At 39.9% G+C, this 16505-nt stretch overlaps 1 protein-coding gene across 1 annotated transcript; it reads right to left on the bottom strand.

Annotated features, from left to right (window-relative positions):
* Nucleotides 1–8619: 8619 nt before the first annotated feature.
* Nucleotides 8620–14964, bottom strand: LOC124389086 (NAD(P)(+)--arginine ADP-ribosyltransferase 2-like). The gene is made up of 4 exons (XM_046854314.1): nucleotides 14804–14964; nucleotides 14159–14249; nucleotides 13763–14053; nucleotides 8620–9041 (listed from the first exon to the last, which is right to left on the bottom strand). The coding sequence occupies exons 1-4, from the start codon at nucleotides 14915–14917 to the stop codon at nucleotides 8671–8673; spliced, it is 867 nt and encodes a 288-aa protein (XP_046710270.1). The 5' UTR covers nucleotides 14918–14964; the 3' UTR covers nucleotides 8620–8670.
* Nucleotides 14965–16505: the final 1541 nt, after the last annotated feature.

The raw sequence follows: 16505 nt of genomic DNA, 5'->3' as shown, positions 1-16505 counted from the left end.
TGTATGTGAGCAGGTAATAAGCTGTTAGGATATTTTTTGCATCGCTGAAAGTTCTTTTGCCTGAGACATGACACATGAGAGGAAAATTACAGAGTATGTACATGTGGAGGGGGAAAAAGTTCAAGAAAAGGAAAGAAAGTAAAAGTTCACAATGTTATTTTTGTTCAATATAAACTGTATAAATGAAAGTATTGGGACGCCTGACTTTTCCATCCATATGTATTCATTTCCTGAACTGTTCCCACAAAGTTGAAGGTACACAATTGGATAGAATGTTTTTAGATTAAGGGAAACTACATTTTCCCTTTGCTTGAATTAAGAGCAATTTGCTCTCTGTTGTTCGAAATGTAGTCAGTTTTGTGAGAAAAAAAGTCGGAATTGCGAGAAAATAATGTCAGAATTGGCAGTAATAAAGTCAGAATTGAGAAAAAAAAAGTAGGAATTGCATAGAAAAAGTCGGAATTGCGGAAAAAAATGTCAGACTTACGAGAAATAAAGTCAGAATCGTGAGAAATAAGACAGAATTGTGAAAAATAAAGATGGAATTGCGAGGATTTAAGTCAGACATGTGCCAGAAACGGGCTTACATATATAAAAGTTTTGTGTTTTTTCCTCCTGGAGAATTATTCTTATGTGTGTGTTTGCAAGTGCCAATTTATTAAAAGACACCAAACCAAAAAATTATTTTTCAGAATTTTCTGGGGTTGATTTTTACATCCACAGCACCTGGGAGTATTTCAAAAGCAATAGTCGAGCCAACAATACGCCTTGCCAACTAGTCAGTCTGTGTGTAGTTTCTCCAAAACGAAAGCTTCAGACATGAGTGAAGGATGAGAATCTCTCAGACAGAGCTCTGTATGGATTGCTCAGTGGGCAGGTAAGCATGACTCTCACCCTGACCGTCAGGTCTGCTAAGCCTCACCCACACCAGCCTGTTTCAAAATGGTTTATCCTGAAGACTTTTACACCAAGCCTGGCAAGCTGTAGAACTTCTTATCTTTCTTCTTTCCTTTTATCCAGTTTGTGTTCTGGATTGGACCTGATGTGCGATTCCTAGCAGCTGCTTTCTGTGTATGTCTCAGTGTAACGATCATGGTTTGGGCATCATCTTCGGTGGGATGTTATCAAGTTATCAGAGTGGACAATACAGTGGTGCTTTAGAAAACCTTTCTATATTTCTGCATAAATGTGACTAAAAATATCAGATTTTTTTATACAAATCCTGTAGACAAAATCCAATCAAAGAAATTGGACAGTCATGGACTGATATTGAGACAAATAATTCAATAATATAATCTGAAGGTGTTTTGTGTCTTATATTAATTTAGAAATATAGAAAAAAATATTTTCCCTTTTTTTTTATGTCAATCAAATAACCTTCATGTTATGTTACCATGATATAAAATTGCCCTAAGTTGCCAGACTGCAACAGACTTCCTGCCTACATTTAAGCATAGAGGAAAAAAAATCAGTCGTGTTATAAGAAAATCATTTTTTGAGAACCTAGATCCAATTATTATTTTGTTCAAGTTGCAACTCTAGATAAGCTCCTTGCTCTGCAATGTCTCTTGGCTTGGTGGTCTTAGGGGTGCGGTTGGATCCGTTACTGTAAAGAACACCACCTATATCACCTTTAAATCAGGACCCCAGTTGAAACTCACAGCAGTGTATCCAAACCTAATCACCATTCCAAGGAAAGGTCTGATATTAGACTGATATTGCCTTTAAATCCTGAGCATAATTACGAGCTTGTGTCAAACTCGGGAACTCGTATTTTCCAATAAGCCCTGACTTTCCTCACTTCAAAAGAGTTAAGGGACTCTTTTTTTCCCCATAAATGTAGACTCCTTATTTTTCTTCCAGTCAGATGAAATGAATTTCTGGTCAATGATGGCACACAAAAATGAGAAACTAATTTGTTTTTTTCTGTCTAAACACCATGAACACACTAAATATCATAACCAAGAACTTCAAGGGCTTCGAGGCAGCATTTTATATATATAATAATTAAATTTAAAATAATCAGTGTTGGATGAAGTACATAAACCAAGTAGTTGAGTAGAAGTAGAGATACAGTGGGTAAAATATGACTCCAGTAAAAGTAAGTGTCCCTTTAAACCTTCACTTGAGTAAAAGTACCAAATTATTTGCCTTTAAATGTATTTAAGTTTATGTGAAAAGACAGCACACTCTCAGCACACTGATCTATTAATAGAATGAAATGAATGAGTCAAACACTAATTGATTTCTATTACAATTATCCCAAAATCGTCTTTTCAACTACTAAAAAAATCACGCAAATGAGGCCACAGGTGTTGTGGCGAGTTAAAGTTTCTTTCATTGTTTATTCCTCTTATCGCTGAGGTGTTTTTTTATATTCACATTGACAGAGTTGTTATGATTCGTTGTTCCTGCCTTGAACAAATTGTGTTTCCTCCCAAAATATCAACAAATTAGCGGAAATAAAACTGCCGTTCATTCTGCAAGCGTGAAAGTGAAAACCTTGTGCTCGTCTTTCTTGTCACAACCCATGGTATCTCAGTCCCGATACTTAAGGAGATTTTTTCATACCCTTTTCTTTAACAATAAATGAATAAATAGTGTGCCATTTTGATCACACACCCATTCACACACTTACCAATTCGATTAATATAGACTTACCAGGGACCCTGGAGATTCAAGTACGTAACTGTTTTCTAACCACGTGTATTGTAAATATTTATACCTCAACGATGTCATGCAAATCCTTTACGCTTCCACCGCCAGCGCTGAAACAGCTTCCTTACTCCAGAGATACAGAGACATATACTGTAGATAGAGACTTTTTTCTTCTGGAACCTTGACAGGCCTGAGCGACTGAAACGTGAGGAATGACACCTTTATGTCTTTTCTCCGTCATTCCTCAGTGCCTCTTTCGTGCGAGAGCAAAGTGTGTGTTTTGGGGAGAGCTACGGCTGTCATAGTGTCTGTGTTGCAGAAATCCATCACTGGCACGGGAAGAGAGGAATTGGGTCAAGCATGGAGCCCTAGAGAAGCAGGAAAAGTGTCTATCATCGAATAAGGACAAGGTTGGTGATGTTTCAGGGTCGGAGAAGTGTTGTGTGCATTTCCTCAATCCTGTATGCATTAGAGATACAAAAAAAAAGCTGACTCGAGAGTGAATATCGCCCAGTTCTTTAAGCATGAGAGTAAAATCTCCTTGCTCAGGAATCCCAGAAAAATAGACCTTATAGCCTTTTATTTCATGTCCACAGTAATCGGTTTTAACACATATTTTTCCTCTGTTTTGGTCTTCCGTCCACACGGCGGTGCTGTTTTCAGTCAGCAAAAATGTAGCTTTTTGAAAACGCTCTCCAAAGTTGGATAAATATGAAAACGTCGTTTTTGTGTTGCAGTACAGTTGCAGTATAGTACAGGGACGTGAGCGTTTGCAATGCGGATGAGCAACTTTTGGCAATTGATTGAAAACGTAAGTGTAAACGCCGTTTTCGAATTATTTTGGATTAGCCTTAGTTGGAGCCCATGTCATATTGACCCCCACACACACACAAACCATTTCATTATCCAAAAATTAGCTAATAATGCCATTGTATACCATTAGGAACTTTTTTGAGGGCCGAGTTGCTCAGGGTTTTTCTTTTTTTTTGCTTCCTCTTGCAGGAACATTTTTCAAACTCCTACATCAAAGACTATTCCCAATTTGTGTCCTCAGATCGAGCAATCTCACATGCTGCTGATTGGAATGTTAATAAAAAACGCCCCGGAGGGTGACCATGTGTAATGAATACCGAGTGGTCTAGGACACTCCTTCAGCCTTGGACAGGCCTTTGCTGCCTGTAGCACCAAGACACACAGTCAAACACACACTCACTCACACACTCACTGACACATACACACCCTCCAGAGACTCCCTGAGACTATCAGAGCTTCAGCCTCACGGACAGACTGAGCAGGGCACTTTTCAAGAGGCATTGGATTTTTTTAAACGAATATATCACTGACTTAATACATCATAAAGCATAGCATGCCTGTGCTCGATTCCACAGAGAGACGTGGCGTGATGAATGACGGACGGCTCTACACAAATAACGCAATTAGCAATCGCATCAGGTTGCTAGAGGACGGAGATCATGAGCAGGGGCAAGAGTGCAGCATTGATTAGCAGTCCCTCGAGGCATTGGGGTGCGACAGAGAGTAAAGCGAGAATGAAGAAAATAGGCCTGGTTCCTCTCAAGCTGTCCCTTTCGAGAGATGAGCCTCCCACTGCGAGGTTCAGTCTGTAAAGTGAGATGGAGTGGTGAGCGACGGAGTGACTGGCAGACGGAAAGATAGTGATCGGGGTTTCTGAGGTCTACCACGGCTTTACACTCACCTCCTAAAGGTACAGGGTGTGAATTTTCTCAAGTGAGTCATCTACGGTAGTTCAGGCCAGCCTGCATAAACAGAATAGAGATACACAGGATGGATAGAAATCCCAAAAAACACACAAATATAAGAACAAATAGAAGCAAAAAATATATTTATATGCCCTCTATCTAGAGCTTTGTTTCAAAATGATCTTATTCCATTAGCAGACAATTGGGCATTGTCCTATAACAGCTTTAATAAATCCATTTCATAAATACATATAATATTTACATACAATAAATATATCTAGACTTGTTCAAGATTTGACGACTGAAAAGTCATATTGCCTCTGTGTCCCTGGTTATAATCGTGCCAAAAAGCTGTTGCCACAATCATTTTTCAGAAGAAATCCCCTGAATCAGCCATTGAAAACACTGATCTGACGTGGTTCATGCAGTCACTCGAGGTCTTGTAAAGTTCCTGCTTTCACAAAAACCCGGCTCCAGGGGTTACTGAAAGACTGACTTGGATGTGAATTCCTTACAGGCGAGAGTGTATAGAGAATATCTTCATAATAAGTGTAGAATAAGTGTAGCAGATTTAACCAGACAACCAGTAAAGGTATGAAATCAATCCTACATTTGTTATCTATAGACAACACCAAGTCTCCGAGACAGAGACATTTGGAGGAATTGCAAACCAAAAAAGTGTAAATTTATTCAGTAAATGTTTTAAATTACTCTAATACACAAAGCACAGAAAGGAAGCGTCCTGCACACTGCAGTGCTTTAGCGCCTCCCAGTGGTTTTGTAGGGAGGTGCTGCTATGATGGATGTTAAAATAGAAACTTTTCTCTCAAATGTGAGACATCATTCAATGCAACTAAAATAAATGTATTGTATTTTGTATTATAATATTTATTAAAAACATTGTGAGACCTGTCTGAAATGAATCAACTTTACTGCTTTATGGCTACCAATAATCTAGCAATGATTGTGTTAAAACCGGTTTCAGTGGACAGCCAAGCCTGTAAAGATACCACTACTGACAGTTTTTCTGCTTCTATTGCTACTTCTACCACTGCTGCTACTACTACTGCAACTACTTCTAATACTGCTGCCATTACTAGTACTACTACTTCTACTACTACAACTACTAACACTACTGCCACTAATCCTACTACTGCTGCCACTACTTCAACAACTGCCACTACTCCTACTACTGCTGCTGCTACTACTACTTCTACTATTGCTGCCCCTAATTCTACACCTACTACCACTACTCGTATCACTGCCACTACTCCTACTACTGCTGCCACTTCTACCACTACCAATACTTATACTTCTGCTGCCACTTATTACTCCTACTACTGCCACTTCTACTACTACTACTACCATTACTCAAACTATTGCCACTAATCCTACTACTGCTGCCACTTCTACTACTTCTATTACCCCTTCTCCTACTACTTCCACTTCTTCTACTACTGCTGATGCCAATACTCCTACTACTGCTGCCACTACTACTACTGCCACTACTACTCCTACTGCTGCTTCCACTACTACTACTGCTTTTTTTTTTTTTTTTTTTTGCTTTAACATTATTTTATTTGTGATATTAATTCCTGTTTTGCTGTATTCCTGTAATGCTCAACTTTTGGTTCTTTGTGCTTCCATTGCGTGTCCCTTATTGCATTGCTCTTTTTTTTAAATAACAAAGCAAAAGCCAAGTGTGTATGTATATAATGGATTTAAATGTATTATAGGACACTATATCCTATAGCCAAAATAGCATAAAGTAATTGCATTCAAATACAAAGTATTTTAAATAATTAAATTTTGACTGCAACCTCTATGTATGTGATAGCTCCAGCATTTTTAGAACCCGGGAATTAAAGATATACCTCCATTTACCTCTTCGTTTTAACTTTTCATTTATGACAAATATATTTATAATAATTTGAAAAAGTTAGTTTATGTTATTACATCAGCAAAAAATATTAAAAACAAAGATAAAAAATATAAATGAAAAACTATAGAGTCATGCAAATTTGCATTACTATATATATAATAAAATATATAAAATAATGTAATATAATGTATAAAATCAATTAAAAGGTAAAAAAATAAAAGAATATTGTCTTATGTAGTGTGCATGTAGTTGCTACGTTCTGGTTAAACTTTCTTTCGGCTTCTCCCGTTAGGGGGCGCCACAGCGGATCCTCTGCATGTTAGATTTGGCACATGTTTTTATGCTGGATGCCCTTCCTAACACAACCCTCCCAATTTATCCAGGCTTGGGACCGGCACTGAAAGTGGCTGGGGTTGGTTCCCTGACCAGGGATCGAACCCGGGTTACAGCGGTGAGAGCGCCGCATCCTAACCACTAGACCACCAGGATGAATGTTTACTCACACTTGTGTTTGTATTGAATTTGTGTGTCTTGGGAAAGTGTCTTGACTGTTAAATTTCTGACTTTAATATTCCTACTGCTAGTGCTGGTGCTACTAAGCGTCATACTTTATTTGCCGCCATAGCTTGTACTTTTGGCTTGAGTTGGACGATGGTATTATTCATAGTAAAACATGGATTCTAGCTCACTCATCAGGGACATGTAACCACTTTTTTACACTAGATTTGTATTAGAGACGTTATAAGGTTCATTACTGCCAATTTTTCTGTTATTAGAATTTTACTTCTCTCTTTTTTTTCAGACCACTTTTTCCTTTCACTCATAAAATATACACAATTTAGACAAAAATCTGTACTCCGACTTCAGTGAAGGATGTGTGTACTTTTGCCATCTCTGTTTATAGTTGCATAATATAATTTGTATGAATTACAAGTACTCCTGACATGAGTTAAAAATGTAATTGAAAAAATGTATAAATCCTTTATTGAAACCAAAATAAAACATATATATAAAAGCTTATAAAAAATAATAAAAAAAACAAATGTATCCATCCATGCATCCATCCCTCCAATCATTCATTCATTCATCTATTCCTTCATTCCCATTCAGGAACTCGAGCTGCCTCGGAACGCTTTTGGAACGCGACTGTGTTGTCCATGCTCTAAAATATGTTTGTATTCAGACAAAATTGGAGGCAGGCTGTCACTGGCGGGGTGACGTCACAAACAGGAAGTATAAAACGCACATAGAGTGAAACTGGTTCCAGCTTCTGTTTGTTTATGAAGCACTCTGTGTGTATGTGTTGAATTCTCTGTCAATTGTTTGTATAATAAAATCGCAACCTCCACATCGGGGTCTCCCATTCTTTCCCAACCTGCAAACTGAGGTTTCATGGTCATGGGTGAATCCTTTTTCGGCCCGCCCCTTTAGCCACTTTCTTGACGCTGTATCCCAAAAAGGACAGTGGGTTGCGTCCTATTCTGTCTATGTCAGCTAAACAGCTCACTCGTGAGACTCAGGTTCAGGATGCTGACCCTCAAGCAGGTTGTGTCTCAAATCAAATCTGAGGATTGGTTTGTCATGGTAGATCTAAAGGATGCATACATTGATGTATCCATCCTTCCTTCTCACAGGAAGCGGTCCGACATCACGTTCATGAGTGGTCACCCCATCCAAGGTCATAGGAAGGGCCCCATCTACTCATCTTCTCATCACATCCTGCCATCTGAAACGTCTCTAGGTTACGTATGTAACCCTAGTTCCCTGAGAGAAGGAGACGCTGTGTCTCTAGGCCACACTGCCGGCGTCCCTGCAGTGCTTGCCAACTTTACTCCATGTGCATTTTATACTTCCTAATCGTGATATCACACCGCCGGTGACGGCCTGCATTCAATTTTTACTGATTACACAGATTATTTCAGAGCGTGGACAATGCGGTCGTGTTCTCAAAACGTTCCGAAGCAGCATCTCGTTCCCTCATTGAACTACTGTGAGATACGTAACCTAGTAACGTTCCTTCTTTCTTTCCATTCATCTAAGGGTGTGTGTGTGTGTGTGTGTGTTTGTTGGGGACGACATCAGGTAGTCAAAAGTGGGTAAAACTATTTTTATTTTCTTTCACACACAGCACACAGACACAAATTTCTAATAAGGCGATCAAAACTGAACTCATGAAAAAATGATGGACAAATACATTTTGAAAAGTTAATTGTTGATATAAAAATATATAAATGAATAGAAATTGAAAGAATTTTTTTTCTTTACTCACAGTTGATAAGTAGAGGTTTAATATTTTATATTTTTAAACTAACTTCATTAAATCGAATAATAATAGTATAATGATAATATTAAAGCTACAACAACAAGAGTTCTTTTTAATTTGCAAGGAGCATTTCAAACAAGCTGTGCGTTTTATTTAAAAAATCTTTTTTTTAGCAGCGCACACTTCATATTACTAAATTTGCCACTGCTCTTTAGAATGTAAACGATCCTGCAATTCGTTGTGTTATACATAACATTTGTGATTTCGACTTTTTCATAAGGTGGGATTACCTCTTCCTCATTAGGGAACACAGACATACTGGATATGTATGCACCAAAGCAGGTCCTAATCTTAAAACAGGTGCTTGTACTAAATCCAAGCAAGTTAGATTTAAGTGTAGTTGATGCAAACCTGCCAAATCTCATCTGCTGACCAGGCTTAGCTGAATCAAAATTAACGGTGGTCGAACGGGAAACATCAGTGCAGTTCTTCAATTGATATGTTTGTATGGCGCGTGTAAGTGTGGCACGAGGGATGTGGGGTCCTAGGGGCAAGAGCCGAACGGCTCGTCACACCCAAGCTCCACTTTATATACTTAACCAAGTCGACTACGCCACCTGGGAGGGTTATACCCAGGAAATAGAAGTAAACCCCAGAGTTTATTAGATCACACAAGTTCGATTCCCTTATTAATGAGTGTAGGCAGGAAACGTGGGCATCGTATAAAAAATTTATTTTATTGAGTTTATTGAAAACTTTAAAAATAAACAAAAAGAAAATGTTCTCGCTGGTGAATACGGTCCGGTGACAATTACACAAATAACAAAAATAAACAGACACAAAATATTAAACAACCAATTTACACAATTTCCAAATAAACAAAACAATAGAATCATTAAATACAGGGCTGGGGTTACCCACCAGAGTGATCAGCACTAATTATCAAAAGCACACTTCCCCACACACACACACACACTTCCCCACACACACACACACACACACACACACACACACACACACACACACACACACACACACACACACACACACACACCCCTCACCGTGAACTCAGAGCACCCACTCATACACGTCAAAAGTGTCGCACGGCAAATGTAGAAATAGCACCACCAAAGACCTTTCACCCGTGGGACCCCAGCTCCTGAAAGAAACCAAAAGCAAAATAAATCTCAGACAAAGATGAAGGAAAAAGCGAATTAAGGTCACAATTCCATCATAATATGATGGATGGTCACCAAAGCACAATATGATTTACCATATACACCGCTTAAAAGAAAAACAATGAAAAACTTTATTAAAAGTTTGAGGGAAGCAAAACTCAAAAGGAGTGGCCGCGTCGTCCTTAAGCCAGCCCCGATACTTGCACGTTGCTCGACCCCACAGTAGACCAGACAATACCGGTTAAAACAAATCACAAAAGCCAAACGGCAGCAGCAGAATTCCCCTTTTAAATAGTTGTAAGCCGAGGTTGTTCACTCGGCTCGCAGCGAGGGAAAAGTCGAATCGCAGCAATAATCACCCAGGACGGAAAAGGGAGGATCCTATAATACAAACGATAATACAGGATATAAATGATACAAGTAATTGCACAACTACAAGCTGTAATTCCCCCTAACAAACCGAAACAACTTACCAAACGCGGATAGATAAGTTCCTGAGAATCAATTCACCGCTCAGGATACGCAGCCTTCAAATAACCTGCTGTTAAACTGAAGTTCAAGGACTGCACATTACTCACGCCACCTGACCCGCATTAAAGCTAAACATTACTAAACAACTTCCTCATACCTGCAGGGAGGGCAGTAAACAGATCCAAAACAGCATCCAGCAGGGACACACACTGAAAAGACAGGCTAAGGATACACAAACGAGCCATTAGTGCAACGAGCAAAGAAAAACTAATTAGCCAACGCTACATACTAGCAGCACATACCTGAAATCACTATCTTCTTCTTCTTCTTTCGGCTGCTCCCATTAGGGGTCGCCACAGCGGATCATCTGTCTCCATACCACCCTGTCCTCTACATCTGCCTCTTTTACACCAACTACCTGCATGTCTTCCCTCACCACATCCATGAACCTCCTCCTTGGCCTTCCTCTTTTCCTCCTACCTGGTGGCTCCATCCTCAGCATTCTTCTACCAATATAATTCATGTCCCTCCTCTGCACATGTCCAAACCATCTCAATCTCGCCTCCCTCACCTTGTCACCAAAACATCCTACATGCGCTGTCCTCTAATAAACTCATTTCTAATCTTATCCATCCTCGTCACTCCCAACGAAAACCTCAACATCTTCAGCTCTGCTACCTCCAGCTCCACCTCCTGTCTTTTACTCAATGCCACTGTCTCTAATCCATACAACATCGCAGGTCTCACCACAGTCCTATAAACTTTCCTTTCATTTTGCAGATACCCTACTATCACAAATCACTCCTGTCACTCTTCTCCACCCACTCCACCCTGCCTGCACTCTTTTCTTCACTTCTAACACACTCTCCATTACTTTGCACTGTTGACCCCAGGTACCTGAATTCCTCCACCTTCTCCAGCTCTTCTCCTGCAACCGCACCACTCCACTGCCCTCCCTCTCATTCACACACATGTACTCTGTCTTACTCCTACTGAGTTTCATTCCCCTTCTCCAGTGCATATCTCCACCTCTCCAGGCTCTTCTCAACCTGCTCCCTACTCTCACAACAAATCACAATATCATCCGCAAACATCATAGTCCAGGGAGACTCCTGTCTGACCTTGTCCGTCAACCTGTCCATCACCACTGCAAACAGGAAAGGGCTCAGGGCCGATCCTTGATGCAGTCCAACCTTCACCCTGAACCAGTCTGTCGTTCCTACTGCACACTTCACTGCCGTCACACTGTCCTCATACATGTCCTGCACCACCCTCACATACTTCTCTGACACACCTGACTTCCTCATACAATACCACAACTCCTCTCTTGGCACCCTGTCGTCGCTTTCTCTAAATCCACAAATACACAATGCAATTCCTTCTGTCCTTCTCTATACTTCTCCATCAACATTCTCAAAGCAAATAAGGCATCTGTGGTGCTCTTCCTCGGCATGAAACCATACTGTTGCTCACAGATGGTCACCTCTTCTCTCAGCCTGGCTTCCACTACTCTTTCCCATAACTTCATGGTGTGACTGATCAACTTAATTCCCCTGTAGTTACTGCAAGACTGCACATCTCCTTTATGCTTAAAGATCGGTACCAGCACACTCTTCTCCATTCCTCAGGCATCTTCTCACCTTCCAAAATCCTGTTAAACAATCTGGTCAAAAACTCCACTGCCATCTCTCCTAAACATCTCACGCTTCTACGGTATGTCATCTGGTCCAACCGACTTTCCACTCTTCATCCTCTTAATCGCTGCTCTCACTTCCTCCTTACTAATCCTATCTACATCCTGCTTCACCAACTCCACATCATCCAACCTTCTCTCTCTGATTTTCCTCATTCATCAGCTGCTCAAAATACTCCCTCCACCTTCTCAACACACTCTCCTCACTAGTCAACACATTTCCTCTCCATCCTTTATTGCTCTAACTTGCAGTACATCCTTCCCAGCTCGGTCCCTCTGCCTGGCCAATCGGTACAAATCCTTTTCTCCTTCCTTAGTAACCTCTCATACAGCTCCTCATATGCCTTTTCCTTGGCTTTCGCCACATCCTCTTAACCTGCTGCCGCATCTCCTTGTACTCCTGCCTACTTTTCTCATCACTCTCTGTCCCACTTCTGTTTTGCCAACCTCTTCCTCCTTATGCTCTCCTGCACTTCCTCATTCCACCACCACGTCTCCTTGTCTTGCTTTCTATTTCCAGATGTTACACCAAGTACTTTTCTAGCTGCCTCCCTCATCACTCCTGCAGTAGTTGCCCAATCATCCAACACCTCCTTAACACCACTGAGCCTCTGTCTGACCTCTTCCCTGAACCTCACACTACACTCTTCCTCCTTCAGTTTCCACCATCTTATTCTTCTTTCAGTCCTCACTCTCCTCCTCTTCTTCTTCGCCTCCAAAACCATCCTACAGACCACCATCCGATGCTGTCTAGCTACACTGTCCCCTGCCAACACCTTACAGTCTCCAATCTCCTTCAGGTTGCATCTCCTGCATAGCACATAGTCCACCTGTGTGCACCTTCCTCCACTCTTATCGTCACCCTATGATCCTCCTTCTTCTTAAAATAAGTGTTCACCACTGCCATTTCCATCCTTTTAGCAAAATCTACCACCATCTGCCCTTCCACATTCCTCTCCTTAAAACCATACCTACCCATCACCTCCTCATCACCTCTGTTCCCTTCACCTACATGCCCATTAAAGTCTGCCCCAATCACCAATCGTTCTTTCCTAGGTACACCATCTACCACTTCATCTAATTCACTCCAGAATCTTTCCTTCTCCTCCATCTCACAGCCAACTTGTGGAGCATAGGCACTGATGACATTTATCATCATCCTTCAACTTCCACCTTCACGATCATCACCCTATCAGAAACTCTCTTCACCTCCACTACACTCTTACTGTACTCTTCCTTCAGAATCACCCCTACACCATTTCTCTTTCCATCCACACCATGATAAAACAGTTTAAATCCACCTCCAATGTTCCTGGCCTTACTCCCTTTCCACTTGGTCTCCTGAACACACAGCATATCTACTTTTCTCCTCTCCATCATATCAGCTACCTCTCTCCCTTTACCCGTCATAGTACCAACATTTAAAGTACCAACCCGAACCTCTACTCTCCTACACTGCTCCTTTCCCTGCCGTCTCTGTAGACATCTTCCTCCTCTCCTTCTCCTCCTTCGGCCAACAGTAGCCCAATTTCCACCGGTACCCTGTCGGCTAACGATACCTGTGGCGGTCGTTGTTAACCCGGGCCTCGACCGATCCGGTATGGAATTCTCATTTGTGATCCGCATATTTGATTTGGCACGTTTTACGCTGGATGCCCTTCCTAACGCAACCCTCCCCATTTACCCGGGCTTGGGACCGGCACTAAGAGTGCACTGGCTTGTGCATCCATAATGGCTGGGTTACATACCTGAAATCACTATAGCAACTGAAAAAGGGGAGGATACGGACGTGACGCATGCCAGGCTCAAACCAACCCGCTCTAAATAGTGCCTGCTCGCTACTGATTGGTGGTCAGGAGTGTCAATCACCACCTGAACCTCATTCATTCGGTCACATAAGCAAGAAATGGTAGGCTTTATAATTGAAATGTGTTTTATATTTTGGCATTCCTGAGCCCACAGCATCATTAAGCTTTGAATAAGACCCAGTAGGAGATGTGTAGACTTTTATTATCCTTTTAAAATCATTCTGAATGTTCTGGTATTCGTTCCAAGCTCTAGTAAAATTTGCATCATATTTGAACTCTTTAGGTAGAATCTCTTTTGTAATCAGCTGGAACATTTTATTCTCGCAGCCTGTGAATTGATCATCGACAGAATCTTGTGCCATGTCCAGTTTATATCCAGAGTCTGATGTCCGGTACAGTTTCGATTAAACAAATAAGGAAAATACATTGTTTATGCAAAACTAGTGATAAAAAATTCTGTTCACTTCAACTGGACATAGAAACTCACCACTGGGCAGCAAACAGTCAAAATAATGAGGAGTGCAGTGACAACGTTGTTGCCAGGGCTGGAGAACTTCACGGCTGTCTTCATTTTTAATCTAAAAAGAGAAGCAAATTCCACATGTATGTCTATTTTTTTTTGTCAGTGTTTTGGTTGTGTGTTATATCCAGATGTTTTAAATTTCTATTATTTATGGAAGTTATACTGTTATCACTAATTGTTGTTTTTTGTTGTTGGGTTTTTTTTTTGCTTCGGTTTATATATACAAGCTTTGTTGGTTATTAAAGAACAAATTTTAGCTGCTGCTTATATAATTTTTTTTCAAAATAAAGAACAGTTTAGATCAAATTAATGATTTCATATTTTGATACATTTTTTTATTTATATAATAAATAGCACAATCAGAACTTTTTATTATCAACATGAAGAATATTGAAAGCTTCACAATCGACAATCTTACACTTTCTAGCATGAATAATTTGTGTTGCAAACAAAGTGATTCTGGTTATACCATGAACAATGCACAATTTTGTCTTAAATTTTAAATTCTTGAAATGCTTGAATATCAAACAATATATTTAAAGGTAATTAAACTGAATCTGATACTATAAAGTTTATTAATGTAATTTGTGATGTAATCAGAATACTCACAGCTCTGATGCTTTCAAGACTTGAATACTCAAATATTAGTTTCCCTTTAGGCTCTAAGTTATCGTGTGTAACGAGGACGTGCTCAATCACCTCTGAAATTCTTCCAATCCTCATGCATACAGGTAATAATTGTAAGATTGTTTATTTCCTAATACAGCTGAAGTTGTTCTTGTCTGATAAAAGCCCCATTTCAGCATTATTTATACACAATGTTTTTTAACCCCAGTGCCATAAATGGAGTTGTTTTCAGCTGACTGTATGAAGTTGGTTAACAGTTTTAAAGTGTGACTGTATGTGCAGTAAACTTGTTACACTGTTTCTCTAACTTGCTTTAATCATGAGAATTGAATAGATATGTTGTGAAATTGATAAAACAGTGAATTAAATTTATGTAGAGCATTTCAGCTGGGCATGTATACACACACACACAACCATCCACCCACCCACACATACACACATTATATAACAGTGATTTCTTCTTTTTCTTCCTGATTCCTTATTTTTTTGCATGTTTGTCACAATGTTTCAGATCATCAAACTAATTTAAATATTAGTAAAAGAAAACACAAGTGAACACATCATTCAGTTTTTAAATAAAGGTTTTTATTATTGATGGAAAACAAAATCCAAAACTACATTGCCCTGTCTAAAAAAACGTTCGCCCCCTGTTAAAACTGTGGTTTATCACAAGTGAGTTAAATTTCTCTCGCCACACCCAGGCCTGATTACTGCCACACCTGTTTGCAATCAAGAAATCTCTTAAATAGGACCTGCCTGACAAAGTGAAGGAGACCAAAAGATCCTCAAAAGCTAGATCTGAAATAGTAAATAAGATCTATCAGTATGGAAAAGGTTATAAAGAGATTTCTAAAGCTTTGAGACTCCAAACCACAGTGAAAGCCATTATTCACAAATTGCAAAAACATGGAACAGTAGACAACCTTCCCAGGAGTGACCGGCCGACCAAAATTACCCCAAGAGCACAGCGACGACTCATCCAAGAGTTCACAAAAGACCCCACAACAACATCCAAAGAACTACAAGCCTCACTTGCCTCAGTTAAGGTCAGTGTTCATGACTCCACCATAAGAAACAGACGGCAAAAATGGTCTGCATGGCAGAGTTCCAAAACCTAAACCACTGCTGAGCAAAAAGAACATGTATTGCATTTTGCATATTGTTGCTATTAAAAAAAACTTAATTTAAAAACTGCATGTTGTTCTCTTGTTATCTTTTGCTAATATTTAAATAAGTTTGATGATCTGAAACATTAAAGTGTGACAAACATGAAAAAAAAAAAAAGAAATCAGGACAAGACTTTCACTCCAATGTACATATATAATCATAAGTGTGTGTGTGTGTGTGTGTGTGTGTGTGTGTGTGTGCCTTTGCTCCTCACGTGCACCAATGAGCCTCAGCCGCTCACGACCCTGTCACCTGTTCACCACTGTTCCTTCCTAAGAGCACTTTTGATAGATACTGACCACTGCAGACCAGAAACATCCAACGAGAGCTGCAGTTTTTGAGATGCTCTGAGCTAGACGTATAGACATCACAATTTGGCCCTAATCAAACTTAAGCTCAAATCCTTACGCTAGCCATTTCTCCTGCTTCTAACACATCAACTATTCATATTTCTGTACATATATATATATATATATATATAATATATATACAGTGATGAAAATAAGTATTTAAAGAC

This window comes from Silurus meridionalis, chromosome 7, assembly GCF_014805685.1.
Source record: "Silurus meridionalis isolate SWU-2019-XX chromosome 7, ASM1480568v1, whole genome shotgun sequence".
Classification (NCBI taxonomy): Eukaryota; Metazoa; Chordata; class Actinopteri; order Siluriformes; family Siluridae; genus Silurus; species Silurus meridionalis.
This window is presented reverse-complemented; position numbering and strand designations above follow the sequence as displayed.

Coding starts and splice junctions, on each gene's coding strand:
- LOC124389086 (XM_046854314.1), bottom strand. CDS start 14,917: ATGAGGATTGGAAGAATTTCAGAGGTGATTGAGCACGTCCTCGTTACA. Junction 14,250..14,803: donor GTCTTGAAAGCATCAGAGCT/GTGAGTATTCTG, acceptor TTCTCTTTTTAG/ATTAAAAATGAAGACAGCCG. Junction 14,054..14,158: donor TGACTGTTTGCTGCCCAGTG/GTGAGTTTCTAT, acceptor ACCGGACATCAG/ACTCTGGATATAAACTGGAC.